This window comes from Aotus nancymaae, unplaced genomic scaffold (assembly GCF_030222135.1).
Source record: "Aotus nancymaae isolate 86718 unplaced genomic scaffold, 86718_ANA_hifiasm-v0.15.2.pri h1tg000009l, whole genome shotgun sequence".
Taxonomy (NCBI): domain Eukaryota; kingdom Metazoa; phylum Chordata; class Mammalia; order Primates; family Aotidae; genus Aotus; species Aotus nancymaae.
The window spans coordinates 16191545-16207498 of NW_026988420.1; the positions used below are offsets into that span (position 1 = coordinate 16191545).

At 43.9% G+C, this 15954-nt stretch overlaps 2 protein-coding genes across 6 annotated transcripts in view; one reads left to right on the forward strand and one right to left on the reverse strand.

The window, feature by feature from the left end:
- The window catches only part of WDFY2 (WD repeat and FYVE domain containing 2), a 197072-nt gene extending 183134 nt beyond the window's left edge, over nt 1–13938 (forward strand). For 2 of the 5 annotated variants that reach the window (XR_002479204.2, XR_010341650.1), the window contains 5 exons: nt 2279–2380; nt 3532–3662; nt 5405–5513; nt 6927–9576; nt 9720–13938. Coding sequence is in view for 1 of the 5 variants with exons in the window: in XM_021674546.2 (XP_021530221.1) it covers nt 2279–2380; nt 3532–3662; nt 5405–5513; nt 6927–6956 (372 nt within the window). In the remaining 4 variants the exon portion in view is untranslated. Of the gene's footprint in view, nt 1–2278; nt 2381–3531; nt 3663–5404; nt 5514–6926 lie in introns of all 5 variants that reach the window. The other 3 variants (XR_010341648.1, XR_010341649.1, XM_021674546.2) reach the window with 3 other exon arrangements.
- DHRS12 (dehydrogenase/reductase 12) overlaps nt 1052–15954 on the reverse strand; it is a 45142-nt gene continuing 30239 nt past the window's right edge. The window contains 3 exon segments of the mRNA XM_064373605.1: nt 1052–8511; nt 14323–14423; nt 15159–15400. Of these exon segments, the coding sequence (XP_064229675.1) occupies nt 15291–15400 (110 nt within the window). The 3' untranslated portion in view covers nt 1052–8511; nt 14323–14423; nt 15159–15290.

The following is a 15954-nucleotide window of genomic DNA, read 5'->3' on the forward strand; positions in this document are numbered from 1 at the left end:
TAATATACACTAGAACATCAGTGCTGGATATTTCAGAAGGGATGGAGTCATCTTTGGCTAATGTTCTCAGTGAAGGATTGATGGAGGAATATTGTGCTGAAGGATCAACAGGGTCTGGATGTGCTCTGAGCAGGAGGAACACATGGGCTTTGCAGGTCAAGAAACAGCAAGAGTAAGGACAAGGTTAACATGATAGGTTGATGCGGTCCATTAGTGCTCATGAACACTTTAGAGAATCAGTCAGAAATGAGAGGAAGGCAGCTAGCTGAAAGATAAGGGCAGACGATGGAAGACCTTGAGTGGCTGGATGCAGATAGAGTGACAACCCATAGGTTGAACAGGTGTTTTATACAGTTAACGAAATCCCATTTTTGTTAACTTTTAGTATTTTTTAAAAGTATATATTGTATATAATATTCTTGGTAGAAAAGTTATAAAAGGCTCATTAGTAAATACAGAAGATGTCAGTTACTCATACTACCACCACCCAGAAATAGCACTCTGAATGTGTTGGCAGACATCCTTCCTAACATTTTTCTCTACATGTAACACATGTGTAAGACTTTTTTTTAAAAAAAACAAAAAACAGACTCACAAACATGCTGATTTTTTTCCCCTCTTTATTGGTCCTTAACTCCTAAATGCCTCTTTACAGATACCCACTGTTATGCATTTGATGTGTGTCCTGAACACACATGCTTCATGCTTCTTTATAAAAGGGGTGTGTGTGTGTGTGTGTGTGTGTGTGTGTGTGTCAAAGTTTACATAACTGGGCCGGCACAGTGACTCATGCCTGTAATCCCAGCACTTTGGGAGGCCGAGGCAGGTGGATAACTTGAAATTAGGAGTTCAAGACCAGCCTGGCCAACATGGCGAAACCCTGTCAACAATACAAAAAAATTAGCCAGGCATGGTGGTGCATGCCTGTAATCTCAGCTACTCGGGAGGCTGAGGCAGGAGAATTGCGTGAACCTGGGAGGCAGAGGTTGCAATGAGCCAAGATCATACCATTGCATTCCAGCCTGGGCAACATGGCAAGATTCTTGTCTCAAAAAAAAAAAAAAAAAGTTTACATAACTGATGCTCTGTAAGTCTGGTTCTATTTCCAACTTTCATCATTGAACCCTTCTGGGCTCTCCCATCCTGCTGTTTCTTGTGGTGCTTCTGCATAGGACCTCATAGTGTGTAGCAGTCACATTTTACTTGTTTCCCAAGCAAAGGGCATGTAGATTGGCACAAACGCCCTGATACCACACACAGTGCCGAGATGACCTTGTATGTGTCCCCTCAGAGACCTGCCCTATGTGAGACTCTCAGGCCCATAAACCCAAGGGTGGGATCAGTTGAAGGTATATTCTTGATTTTGCTACAAATGAGTACAGCTGTTTGGTTGTACAAACAACCAAATAGCTGTATTCATTTATACTTCTAATGGAGAACAGGGAGGTTTCTGACACCTCACATCCTCACCAATAGCTATTGTTGCCTCCTCTCTGTTTTTGCCCTTTTGGAGACAGAGATAAAATAGCATCTCATTTTTATTTGCATTCTCTGTTTAACAGTAGATTTGAGCATCTCTTATGAAGAGAGGCTCACTTTAGCAATTCAGACTTCCCTGACTGTGAGCTGCATGCTCATATCTTTTGTATCTTCTGCCAGTTTCTCAACTGTTTCTTGTTATTTCCATATTGATTTTCCAGGGTTTCTTTGTACACAGTAATTTGCAGGAGTTGTTAGTTACAAACTTTATAAATATCTTCTCCTAGTCTCTCTTAACTTTGTGCTACGATACCATTTAATAACCTGGGGGTTTTGTTTTAGTTTATTATATATTGAACATGTTCCATGTCTTTAAATATTTGTTTTTGCTACATAATTTTAATGGTAATAAGCTGGTATTTGAGAAATTGTTTCACAAACAAACATTAATACTGCCTCCTCCAGCCTCATCCCTTGTTTCCTCCATCTGCACTCCAGCCATCCCCAGGTCTCAGTTGTCTTGTCTGAGAACCTCAGCCTGGGTCAGAGCCTCCTGTGATGCCTGATGCCTTGATCATATTCTCGTGATGGTGGAGATTCTTATTTACCACTGCATCCCATCCCCAGGGCCTGCCACAGAATAGGCATTCAGTAAATATTTTTTGAATTATTGACCGAGAAATCACACCTCTGTTTCTTATAAACACATCCTGATTACTCCATAAATTTTATCAGGGTCAGTGGTTCCATTGTCCTTACCGCTGGCCACTGTGACCTGTTCTGTGCTTTATTTGATAAGACCCCCGAATGGTTGGACAGTGATTCCTGCCAAAAATGTGATCAGCCTTTCTTCTGGAACTTCAAGCAAATGTGGGACAGTAAGAAAATTGGTCTCAGACAGGTGAGTGATATGGATGCTTCATCAAAATGTAATTTTGCAGAAATAGCTCAGCCCATGTGATCTTAGAAGAAATAACGCCCCTGGGTGGGGGTTGTGGTGAGGGTAAATTATTACCCTGGAGTCACCTTGTGGTTGCACAGTAATTTACTCTCCTTGTCTACCATAGCTCATTCCTACTGGATTTGGTTTCTGTAGTGGGTGGTTCCCAGTAAACAGTTAGGGATATGATTTTAGAATTCTAGTGGCCGTTATTGCAATACACCTTACAATTAGAGGTGCCATGCTTAGTTCATATGGACACCAAACCATGAAATTATGTAAGTGGTGTTTCTCTCTCCTTAATTATTTTACTTTCCCTCTTTCTGATTAATTTTAGTGATTGAGATCTACTTAAAATACTCAATCTAATTCATGGTTCTGTTTGGTCTTCCCCAAGGAAATCAAATGTTAGGTCACCTAGGCTCAGCATGGCCAAAGTCAGCAGATTGAATCAGGTTTCCTGCATGTTCTCCTTCAGCAGCATAATCTCCAGAGATGGCACTTTCTCATACACCCGCTTTAAGATCACCTGGTCACTGGGTGGTTCCTCTGTAGTTCCTAGTATGATAATTGGAAAGGACCAAGAGGAGGGAAAGCAGGCTGGGTGCGGTGGCTCATACCTGTAATCCCAGCACTTTGGGAGGCCGAGGCCGGCAGATCACGAGGTCAGGAGTTCGAGACCAGCCTGGCAAATATGGTGAAATCCCGTCTGTACTAAAAATACAAAAATTAGCCGGACATGGTAGCTGAGGTCACCATGAGGCAGAAGAATCACTTGAACCCAGGAGGCAGAGGTTGCAGTGAGCCAAGAGCATGCCACTGCACTGTAGCCTGGGCAATACAGCAAGACTCTGTCTCAAAAAAACAAAAGAGTAGGGAAAGCAAGAGAGTAGGGAGGTGTCCGTCCCTGTCAAATGTGTTTCCCAACAGTCCTTGTTGAATAAACAGAGCCCCAAATGAGAACACATCTAATGTGTTCCCTTTAGTTCTGGGGTCCTCTTGTTCAGCATCCTCACCTGGATGCAGTTAAGTATACCTCTGTCTGCCAGGAGGGCTGAGGAGTGGGGGCCTCAGGAGCCATGATGAGTATCTATTTTCTCTCCCTCCTCCAGCACCACTGCCGCAAGTGTGGGAAGGCCGTCTGCGGCAAGTGCAGCTCCAAGCGCTCCTCCATCCCCCTGATGGGCTTTGAGTTTGAAGTGAGGGTCTGTGACAGCTGCCACGAGGCCATCACAGATGAAGAGTGAGTTCCCGCAGCCTGCATACTGCTTCAGGTTGAGGCGAGGATGGAATCTGAGCACTGCGCGTGGTGCTGCAGCCATCACCCAAGTTGCTCTAGTTTCTGCTGGTTTAGAACACAGTCTGTGGCAAGCAGTACAAGTTGTCCTTTGCCACTGAGAGATTTGTGTCATCCTGTGAGACAGGAGAAGAGAAAATACACTCAAAGAATTCAGCTCCGTTTATTCCTAATTTCTAGGTTATGTGCCTTTAAAATAGGTGCTGTCAGAGCAAACTCTTCTGTCTGCTGATTTACTTGAGAATTGCCCAGGAGTATAAGGGCCCAAGGTTCACTTTCTAGCACAAGCTGGTATCTCTACAGGAGTTCAGTGAGTCCACAGGGTCCAGAAAGTTTCATTTTCTTGGAAGAGCTAAGTTGCTTTACCCAAGAGGCAAATATTCCCAGTTGCCCAGTTACTCAGCTGGCTGCTTGTCAGACCTGCCCAGTAACCCAAGACATAGGTTACTACCCCTCAGTGTGCTGTGGAGGGGTGCAAATCTGTGTTGTCTCTTTAATGTTGGCTATTGAAAGCTGCTCCCAGACGTAAACACAGTGCTCTGCAACATTTCCCTAATTTTAGTGACTAACAGGAGGATCTGCAGGGTAGCTTGTCTTCCCAATCCTCCCAGCACCTGGTATTACAGTAAAATCGGAAGTAGTCTTATTTATCCATATCAAATATAAAATGAGATGCCCTTGCGTAAGTATGCATTTATGTTCATTATTTCCCACTCATCATATGTGATGAAATTAGTAAGAGGGTTCTTCTCATTGAATTAGGAAGTGCAAGAGACCTTAGAGATATTCTGCTTGAATTCTTCACTTTATAGCTAAAGACATAGACCCTAAGAGTCTAAGGGACTTACAATTAAGCCTAACTCTTCTAAAAATTTAAAGTAACCATTTTGATATACTGAAGATCTATCCTGCAGATTTAGCTATAGAAACAAAAGTTGTCCTGAGGGAGCCCCCTGCAGTGGAGTGGGTCCCGTGAAGCATGAGAAGAGTGCTGTCTCCTAGGCTGCACCCTACGCCTTTCGCCACTCGTTTCCTCTGCCTCTTCTCTGAGGAAGCACTTGCATTGCCTCTGGAGCACCTAGGCAGTGGACAAGCCTTCTTACTTAAAAAAAAAAAATGTATGTTAAACAAAATCCGAAAATAATGTTTATTTTTTATTTTGTTTTGCATGTTACAGCTTTAGAATACTATAGAAAAACCAAGTCTGCAATCATACCGGTGAAAAAGGAAAAATGAATAGAGGTGGATAGTTCTCCAATTAGAATGACACTTAGTAATATCATGGGACACTTAGTACTATCATGGTCTTTTTTTTTTTTTTTTTTAATTAAATAGACAAAGGTAGACTATTTTACTGGCAAGTCCCTCTGAGCTCACACTTAGCAGAAGCACTGTGGTTTTTAAAAGCTCAGGTGGAGATTATCGCTATATTAGACACTATTGGAGCAAGACATTCTCCAGAAAGACTTTTGGAAATTTCATCTCTTTTCCATTTTAGTAAGAATCCTTGTATTTTTTTTTTTAATCATAACTGGTTGCCACGGAATAAAGGCAGATCTGAGGAGCATTCCTATGAGTGAAGCAGTTTTAGTCATGAGGCCAAAATGTAGAGGCTAATGTCATCCTAGATCTCTTTCATTCATATGTCACCACCTTTTCCTCTCAGAAACTTTCTTTGCTCCTTCCAGACGTGCACCCACAGCTACCTTCCATGACAGTAAACATAACATAGTGCATGTGCATTTTGATGAAACCAGAGGATGGTTACTGACTTCTGGAACTGACAAGGTTATTAAGGTAAGATGCCATCCTATTAAGAAGCTTTCCATCTTTGGCCTCATATAAATACACAGGATTACCAAGAACATGGGAAGCACTGCTCTAAAGGTTATCCTTGGGTAGCCAGGCTTGGTGGTATGTGCCTATAGTCCCAGCTACTCAGGAGATTTAGGTGGGAGGATTGCTTGAGTCCAGGAGCTGAAGCCTACAGTGAGCTTTGATCACATCACTGCCCTCAAGTACAAAGCGAGACCTCATCTCTTAAAAAAAAAAAGTTACCCTTGAAGGTGAGTGTTTTTGAGAACCTGTTACAAACCTGCTATCTGATATATGCACAGCCTCATGCCAGGCATTGGCTCAACACAAAGAAATAAAACATAGCTCCAGCCTGCAAGGGATAGATAGTCTACTTGGGACAGACTCTTTAAAAAGACTGTAATAGGTCACATGTGCAGCAGTCAAATCAGTAATACAGATGAGAATTTATAGCGCACTGAGCTCTACCTCCCTGACCCATTCTTTGAGGTCACAACAGGATTAGGTGGCTAAAATAACCCACTTCGGAAGCTACCAGATCTTCATGACTTTGAGAGGAAGTTTAAAATAAACTCTGGAGCCTGGGCGATGGCTCACGCCTCTAATCCCAGCACTTTGGGAGGTGAGACTGAAGATCACTTGGTCCCAGGAGTTCAAGACCAGCCTGGCCACCATAGTGAGACCCCCATTTCTACAAAAAAGTTAACAATGAGCCAGATGTGGTGGTGCCTGCCTATAGTCCCAGCTACTGGGGAAGCTGAGGTGCAACTGCTTGAGCCCAGTAAGTTGAGGCTGCAGTAAGCCATCATTGCACCACTGCACTCCAGCCTCGGTGACAGAACAAGACCCTGTCTCGAAATTATGAATTAATTAGTTAAAACAGAATAAACTCTGAGAGCCTCAGGTCCTTTATTTTTGAAAACGAGGTATCTTGTAAAGTGGAAGTTTAAATGGAAAGGACACAGCATGTCCTTGGTGTCCAGTTAATAGATTGAGTTATTTAATGGATTCAGTCTATTTGGAGGGTAGGCCAAATCTATGTTGTCTCTTTAATGTTGGCTCATCTAAAGCTGCCTCAGATGTAAACACAGTGCTCTGCAACATTACCCTTTTAGTGACTCACAGGAGGATCTGCAGGGCAGCTTGTCTTCCCAGTCCTCTCTGCCATTATTCTTCATTAGCTGCATCAAAATTTCAAGCTGTCATTGTCATGTTTTTGAGCTTTCTTTGAAGTTTTTTGATGAAAAAATATTTTATAGATTTAGAAATCATATTAGTATAGTATGTAGTTTGTTAAATGAAAAAAAAAATCCTTGAAGAATTTAGTTATAAGGACTGTTATCCTCAACACAATTTAATTTTAGTTCATTCTGTATTTTCTCTTTCTTTTTGCAGCTCTGGGATATGACCCCAGTTGTGTCTTGACTCTCCCAGGAATCAGAAAGATAGTATTTACTAAAGAAATGGTTGTTTTAATCCAAATCATCACCAGAGCAGTAAAGCAGATGTGTGAGAAGTCAGAAACTGAAGACCCTGGATGAATTTGCAGATTACCTGTGCGTACAGTGGTAACCCAGCGAGTGCACACTTGCAAGGGGACTCTTCCAACTTGTTCATACAATAGAAAAGAAGCTATTTTTTTTAACAAATGGTTTATACGGTCTGGCTGTGCTGCATTGTTTTGACTATACCGAAAAATCTGTGTGGGGTGTTTAACTTTTATACTTCTCAACACTCCATTTTACTTGTTGCTTTGTGTGTCAGAGAAATAAGGGAAGTATCTATTCAGAGTATTTTGGTCATTATAGTTTCTGTGTTTTCTTTACTTCAACATGTGTCATGTGGCCAGAGTCTTTTTCTTATCTTCCCTCTGCATCTACCTGCACCTTCTCTGCCTTTACTGGAGGGGATGTTTTTACATTATTTATTCCAGTGTTTCTGGTTTCATGTCCTCCTCAGTGGAGAGACTTGCAAACCCATCATGTGGGTTCGCCAGCTGGCTGCGGGAATCGCCTGAAGATTTGTTTGTAATGTCTGCCTCATTCATGTTCTTATTAAGTAGAAAAGACTGTGTTTCTGCCTCAGTTGCCTCTGTCTTTCCCACATTAAAAAAAAAATGCTGTGAGAAAGCTGCTTCCAACCATGGTTATCACAGAAGTAGATTATTTTAACTCAGAGCTTCAACGATCAGTGCCTGGATCATTTAGAATTCAGTTGGAGCCTCCTGAGCCTTAGTTTTTTGACACAGCTCTTCCTCACTCATAACAATGAAAAAGAACGACACACACACACACAACCCTACATCAGCAGTCCTCAACTTTGTTGGCATTGGGGACCAGCTTCAAAATGAAACTGTTCCACCTCAGATCATCAGGCATTAGATTCTCATAAGGAGCATGCAACCTAGATCCCTTGCATGCGCAGTTCACTGTAGGGTCCGTGCTCCTATGAGAATCTAATGCCACCGCTGATCTGATGGGAGGCAGAGCTGAGGCAGTAATGCTCACTTGCCCGCTGCCCACCTCTGATGTGCAGCCCCATTTCTCTCCTCACAAGCCATGGACCAGTACCCATCCACAGCCCAGGGTTGGGGACCCCCACCATACATGCTCTGAAAATAAGTGTCTTTAAGATGTGTTTTTCTGTGTGACATCATCTCTGAACTTGAATGTGTTCATTATAGCAAGGTTGTAATTCTGCTGTATTCCTCACCCTCTGTAGTTTGTCCCTTTAAAAACTAGATATTTTTCATCAGAACACTTTGCACACTTTCTTACTAAAACAGTATGTGATTGGTCCGAGACAGGTACCTACAGCACAGGCTGTGTTCCCATGGGGAATGGAAAAGAGGACTTTAGAGAGTATGCCTGAGGAACTCTTATTTCTAAGGGAGTCCAATCAAGCTTGAGAAAATGAAATATTCTTGTGTGTAGTGGCTCAACTCAGGATATGGAAGTCCTTTTTCAAGTCTTATTTTCACCTGTAAAAATGGAAGGAAAATTAATGGAAAGCCTGCCCTGGGTGCCTGCCCCTCCTAAGCACTTTACACATACAGCTCATTCAGCCTCGTGTGTCCGGAGCATCAGGGAGCTCACCAGTCTCTTGAGGATCACAGGCCAATTGTTTGTCCTTCCCAACCCAAGCCCCACCCCACAGTGTCTTGCCCTCTTCTGATTTTGCAGGTTTTTGGTGGTAATACATATGGGAGTAAAATTGAAATCCCCCCTATTATTTTCCCTCTTTTCCAGGAAAGCCGTTTTTAGCCCTCACAATCATTCATTCCTTCTCTAACTAGGGGGAAGTACTACAAGCCATCCTTGGGTACTGCCCCTACGTGTGCTTTCTTCCTAGAGGTGATTCTGCTGCCCCAGCATTGGGAAGTAGGACCAGCACATGTGTCCCACGCAGCCATGGTCCATGGCAGCTGTTGGCTGAGCCATCAGACCAGATCAGCCCATGTGACCAGAGCCCTGAAGAGGCACACACGCATGCACCGCACAAGGTTGTGAGCACTTGTCACTTCACTGCCCTGGTCCACACTACCCTTGCTTGCATCAGTCAAAACTGTTATAACTACTTGGAGTCTTCTGCATGATTGCTCTGTGAGAGAGCTTTAATAAGGGAATGAAATTTAAAATATTCAAATATCTATTTTGTAGTTTATTACTAGAACCTGCAGCCACTTACTAAGTTGTATGTAATAGAGGACTGTGTGTGGGAAATGAGTAATAAACATGAATCACTCTACTTTCCCTTCCTGAACTTTGAGCTTGGCCTGTCTACGGAGAGAGGAACACAGTATTAGGACAGCGAAGCCCCAGCAAGCCTCTATGGGTTCTGAGATGGGTCTAGATGCGTTCAGACCTCATTCGGGAAGCAGAGTGTCCCATCAGATTGCGTATGTACTCTACAGTCGCTCTGGCCTGTGGTCCTGCATGCCACTCTACCGTCTCCCTCGCAGCCCACAGAGCCACTCAGAGGCTGAAGCCACTTCACATCTCACTGGTGTGGAGAATCACGATCAAGAAACCACATATAAGTCAAGGTATCCATTGCTCTTCCCTTTTCTCTCATCTGTGTCGGTGCTTGAATTTGGTGAAATGCGTTTAGCAAACCAACTGTGTGTCTGTAATACTGTGAATTCTTGAGTTTTTCATTAAGTTTCTCCCCCATTTTTGTAATTTGTAGAGAAATATGTACTGGTGTTGAGTGTCTTCCAAGCATTTTATGGAAATGGAGGCTCCATTCCTTAGGAGTGAAAGCTGGCGCCGGCACTTGGCTTTTGTTCTGTCCAGGTGAACTCTCATAATTCTTGTTTTACCCTTTGGATTTGCACTTTACATATATTTTTGCTCTATTACTTAAACATAGCAGCTCTTGCCAATAATGCCTAATGTGACTGTGTTGAGAAAGTGGCAGATCGACACATATCATACACAGAGTTGTTCTCTGCCTGGTGGGACAAAACCAACCACATGCTCTCGGTTCCTCCCAACAAATGACATTTCTGCCTGAATGTGTCTTCACAATAGCAAAATTGTTTGAGATTAAGCATTTGGAATCTTGTGTCATTTTGCATGAGGTCAACCCACCATAATGAGTTTCTCATTTGATTGTTTTAATGATTCAAGAAATCATGAATCACAACACTGGAAGGGATCTTCAGAGATCTAGAGTGTTCCAAGCAGAAAACACATTTAGTTATACCAGGCAGTTATGGCTAAGATGTAAACAAGAGAATCTAAAAGAATGTTCAAGGAATAGCTGTTTTTGAACATTACTTAGTAATGGCATAAGTGGGAAGAGAGACTTTCAGCACCTTGAGACAGGGTGCTCTCTGGAACCAGGTTTGTTCCTCTTACTGCAGGTGTATATTACACTTATTTTGGCCCAGCCCTGTGGTGGGGAGATGATTATTGCCTTTATCCACATAAATTCCTTCCTATACATCCCCCTTAGGCCACCCCAGGGGCAAAATTGAAATGGAAATCTACGGGCACTTAAAATTCACCCTACCCCATTTGGCCGTGATTCCTGGGCTTACAGCACTGCCCTTATGGAATATTATATTTTCATTTTCTGAGATTCATTTTGTAAAAGTATAGGCCAGGTGCTGTGGCTCACACCTATAATCTTAACACTTTGGGAAGACAAGGTGGGAGGATCACTGAGCCCAGGAGTTAAAGACCAGCCTGGGCACCATAGCAAGACCCTGTCGCTACCAAAAATTTAAAAATTATTTGAGTGTAGTGGCACACTCCTGTATTCCCAGCTACTCAGGAAGCTGAGGCAGGAGGATCGCTTGAGCCCAGGAATTCAAGGATGCAGTGACCTATGATTGCACCACTGCAATCTAGCCTGGGCAGCAGAGCAAGACCCTGAATAAATAAATAAAAGTAGAATTTATTTTTGCCTGACATTAATCACTTCTTAAGGCCGAAATTTTGGTTTTAAAGCAAAAGGATAGCTTTAACTGTGGGTCACAGTTACTGGACATTCACTAAATGAGATTCCTTTGGTTATGGCTGTTCATAGAAGTTTAATTGTATGTAAGTGTTCCTGTTCACTAAGATTTATATTTCAAAGTGAAAGAAATCACTTTACCAATACATTCTTACTTTTTTCTCCTTTAAAATAATGTTGAATTTTTCCTAGTATGAAGGCAGATATGTATTAACTTGAGATTGGAAAATGCAGAAATTAAGTTCATGTTGAACACTGAGTTATCTAGATGATCTTTGAGATTTGGATGTTCATATCAACCGTGTTGAGTGCTCACCAGGCTTTAAACTAGGCACTGGCGGTGCAAGGTGTCTGAGGCCCATTCCCAGGCTGGGCAGAGGTCACACAGTGAGTAAATGGGTCATTTCAGTACAATGTGGTCGTGATAGAGGCACACCAGGGGTGCCACTAACCCAGCAGGTATGGCAGGAGGAGCTTCACAGAGGAAAGGACTTGAGCTCAGTGTTAAAGGATGAGGAGTGAGTCATAAGGGGGAAAAATGGAAATGACTTTCCAGGCTTCAGAAATAGCATAAACAAGGGCTTGAGAGCTGGAGTCAGTGTGGTGTGTCCGGGGATCACAAGTGGGCTGGAGCTGCCGGAGAACAGCCAAGTGGCTCAGCTGCAGTCCCAGAACCAAGCTCTCCTCACTACCAGATGCTGCTGCTCCCTGGCCTCAGAGGAAGCAGCACACGGCTCAACAAGAGGGGTTTCCCCAGGGGCTCCTCCTGCAGCCAGTGCTACTATTAGTTTATATTATAATAGTATCCATTTCTTTTTCTTTGGAAATCCCTAGAACTGTTATCTGAAAACGACCCAGGATAACTAATTCTGGATCTTTGGGTGCACAGCCTCTCACTGGAGTCTGGGAGGAGGAGGTGGAGACTATTACATGCACAGCCTGCAACCAGGAAGGACTCCCAGACTAAGGTCAAAAGTGTGCTGGGCTCAGCTGGTCCACTTTGGTAAAGGAAAGCCCTGGACCTGCGGCAGGAAGGGATTGTTCTAGTCGAGTATGGCATTGCACGAACAGGCGGTGCCGAGGGTTTGGGTGCAGATGCAGGCAGCTGCTGCCCTCCACTTCCTGCTCTTGCAAGTCACAGATCATTCCAGTCCAATGTGGGAGATCCTCTTCATAGGGGCACTTGCAAGGGGAAGGGAGAGATTTTTGTCAATTAATGTACAGGTCTGCCTGGGAGACCCAGCCCTGTGGAGGCAGGAACACCGCACCACATGGGGGCATGGCAGTGCCTGTCTTTGCTATCACATTATTTGCCTTTTCCTTGTAAGACTCAAAGATCTATGTCCAAAACAGTCCAGAAACATCTGCGTTCCTGTTTAAACTTCAGCTCAGCTTCATAACCAAGAATCACGTGTCAACCCTTCAGGGTTGTGGTTTGTATTTTTGCCTTTAAACATTATCCTTTCCACCAAGAAGTCTACTTAAGTTTAACTCATGAAAGCTCTGTCTAAAAATTAGATCTGTCCTAAACTGGAATGGGATGTCTTCCTTGCATGTCCCATACTAGGGAATTTTTTTTTTTTTAACAAAGAGTATGTAGCCTTTGCCAGCCATGTTGAAAGGGAGATTAAAGGCTTGAGTAAGGGATGAATTTAATCATCATTCTTAAGGTCCCTTCCAGTCCTGTGATGCTATGATTCTATGAGTGAGTCTTGTTTATTACTGGACTTGCCTAACCCATCACCAGTGACCTGCCCGCATACTGCTGCCTTCACTTGGATAAAGGAGAGTCTATCACCACATGCCTTTGTTGTCTTCCATCATATCAAGTGAGTTGCTTTCTGGACTTTTTCCATCTAGAGCCTACCACGTTTGGTTTTGGAAAAAGATGAAGTTTCTTTTCATGAGTGAGTTTGTAGGAAAAAAAAAAATTTTTTAAAGATGGTAAGGGTGGAAATAAATAATCATGGTACCATCTCATTAAAAATAGATACCTCAAAATGTTTACAAGTCAAGAAGAATACCTGAGTTGGAAGTGTCAGGAATTGCAGGTTGGCTTAAAAGTTAGTTAGATTGAGAATCTGACCTTGATATTTATGATTCTTTTTTCCCTTGGTTCTCGGGGATGCACGAGAAGGTGAGCAGTCACTCACAAAGGGAAAATGGTTTGAAAAATATGTTTCACATCTATACTCTTTTTATCATTTAAGTGGATGGCAGCCTTACATTAGTAGTATATGCCAATATGAAGTATGGACCAAAATCCTAGTGTCACTTGTAACCATTGTACTCTCATGTATTATTTGTGTCTTATAACATTTGCCTTGCTTTTTAATGACTTTGTTTTTTCAAGGTACTGTCATTTTGCAAAAGGAAATCTTTATATGAAAAGTACAAAAACTGTTACTAACTGGACAACAGGGAAGGTGCTGGCCCCACATTAGTGCCTGCCTACCACTCAACTTCTAACCAGGGACATGGATCTTCCATTCTGTACCTCCACTGGGCTGCAGCCCACATCTGGACCTGGCTGCAGTGGGCATGGTACCATATGGGTATCATCTTTTTCTTTCTTTTTTTGAAGTGAGGAGATTCTTCAGGAGGTCAGGCTGAGAAGGTAATAAAGCCTGACGTTGGAACAGATTTCTCCCGTGTGGTCTAGCTGGACCCCTCCGGCATTTGCCACACTCGCTGCCAGTCCTGATCAGTCCTGACTTTGACTTCCTGAATGTGATTAGGTGGTAATAAGCAAGAATTTCCGAGGATGTTGAAATCTGTATCCAGGCCTCCATTCAAATGCTGCTGAATATTGTGAATGTTTTTACTCCGCTCACTTTCCCACTGTGCTTCCCTCTAACCAAAATATACGTGTAGCCATTACCAACGTACAACTCTGTGTGGAGTTGCCTCCATGGTTTAAAATAAATGTCTGTGAAAACCTTTCTGCAGCTGTGGTCCCGTCACTGTTCCATGCAGCCACACACACACCGACAACCTTACTGTGCTGTTTAGCCCCATGGGTTCTGTCCAGTTGGTGGGAAGGGGAGCTTCCGACCACTGCACCTGGTCTAGACGCCATGGAGAGCTGCCGTCTGGAGGTGAATTTGGGCCCGTTCACCACAGTCTAAGCACATATACGGGCTGTGGCCAGGGACCCCTTTTTCTTTTCTTCTTTGTCATGTAAGTCGGCTTTTTCCTGTGTTTAGTAAACTTTCCAAATAATGAGGAGGATTTCAGGGCAAACACTGCCAGGGCAAGCCTCTTTTAAAACTTGTGGGGTTCATTTTATGGAGAAGAAAAATAGGTACAAAGATACCAAGTGACCTACCTGTTATGGAATCACCATCAAGGGGGTGGCTGACTTGCCCTGTCCCGGTGCTGCCAGCACAGCCTTGCCCACACCCAGCACTGCTGAGGCCCATCTTCCTCCTGCAGAAAAGGAGGCATGCAGTTAAATGGAGCTGGTGCATGCTTGATAGCACCACCTTTTGTCAGATGCTGATGTTTCAGGCTGGCACATCCAGAAAAATCCCTTCCTTGGGGTCCTTGGCTGATGAGACACTTCCATCCAGGGCTCAAGGACCACTGAGAAGCTGCAGCCATCTGGGTTTTCCTCTGGGGTATGAGTTATGTTTATTCCACCATGGACACCAAGAATCTATGTAGATATTCTAAATCTGCACATTGGTTTTGTTACAGCTTTCCCTGGAGTCACTAAGAGGTAAAATGCTATAAATTAGAGGTTTTATCACAATATAGTACCAGAATGCCAGATGCATTGCAGAAGCCACTCCTAATCTTAAGCAAATGTAAACTAGGCCTCATGTAAATGATTTATGTAAATACGCATTGTCCCATGCTCCTGGGACCATGAACAGCAAAGGCAGTGCCCAGCCCTCTCCTGCAGGGGGGCCCGATACCAGCCTCTGACACTGAGGATCTGAGAAAGGGAAGGGAAGCACAGTCCACAGCGGGGCATTCCTGCTACCGCCACCTCTGCCTCCCCTCAGACTGACAATGGTGGTTCATCTCAAACTTCAAATTCTTTAGAAAACCACATTTTCAAATAAATGAGAGACTTAAACAAGAAAAGAGCCTGCTGCAGGAGTTCAGGGTGAGCCTAATCACAGCCCCAGTAGGATTTTGAAACAAAAGTTCCCATACCTTGTAGGCCCCTCACTGTAAGGCACAACATCTTCAAGGGGAAGTTGAAGTGGGGTCTGTTCACTGGTCCCTAGACCACACCTTCTGGTATTTTCTAAGGCAATTCTGGTACCACATTGTGTCTGGGTTGGCCTATTTAAATGTCTGAGCCAGCTGTTCTAGGATTTCAATGAGTTTCTCTTCTTCAGCCGGTGAGGAGGACATTCTAGCGAGAGGCAAGTGTGTAGAAACTGGTTTCCGATCTAAAAGTGAGAGGGAACAGCAGAGACGTGTTAGCCGCCGCAGCGGGGCCAGGCTTCTGTCCTTGTGCTGCTCAGGCCCTGAAATGACACCTGCTGGGGAGGGAGTGATGGTGCCCCGCGGATGTTAGACCCCATCCTGCCCTCAGAGGTCCCACATGGATTAGGCAGCGTGGGTCGATTGTGAAGTGCAGTTTGGGAACTGGCAGGCTGCACCCAGGGCTGGGCGGGAGACCACGTTTGAATGATCAGCGGGAAGGGGTACGGCCATTCTCCCAGACACGCCAGGGGTCACCAGCGCTTCAGGATCCCTCAAGCAAGATGGTTCTCATCAAGAAGAGAAGAAAGAGAAGCAGAGCAAAGAGCCTGGCTTCCACCCAAGGTCAGGTGTTCTCTTCAGATGGCATGCACCCATACCCCTGCCCCCTTAGGAGCCCACTGGGGAAGACACGTGAACAGGTCACTGCTTCCAAAAATAGAGTAGAGTTGATTACTCCCTTTGCACTGGAGCTTTGAATAGCGCCCCTCCCGGGCCTCAGGAAACTGCAGAGAAAATC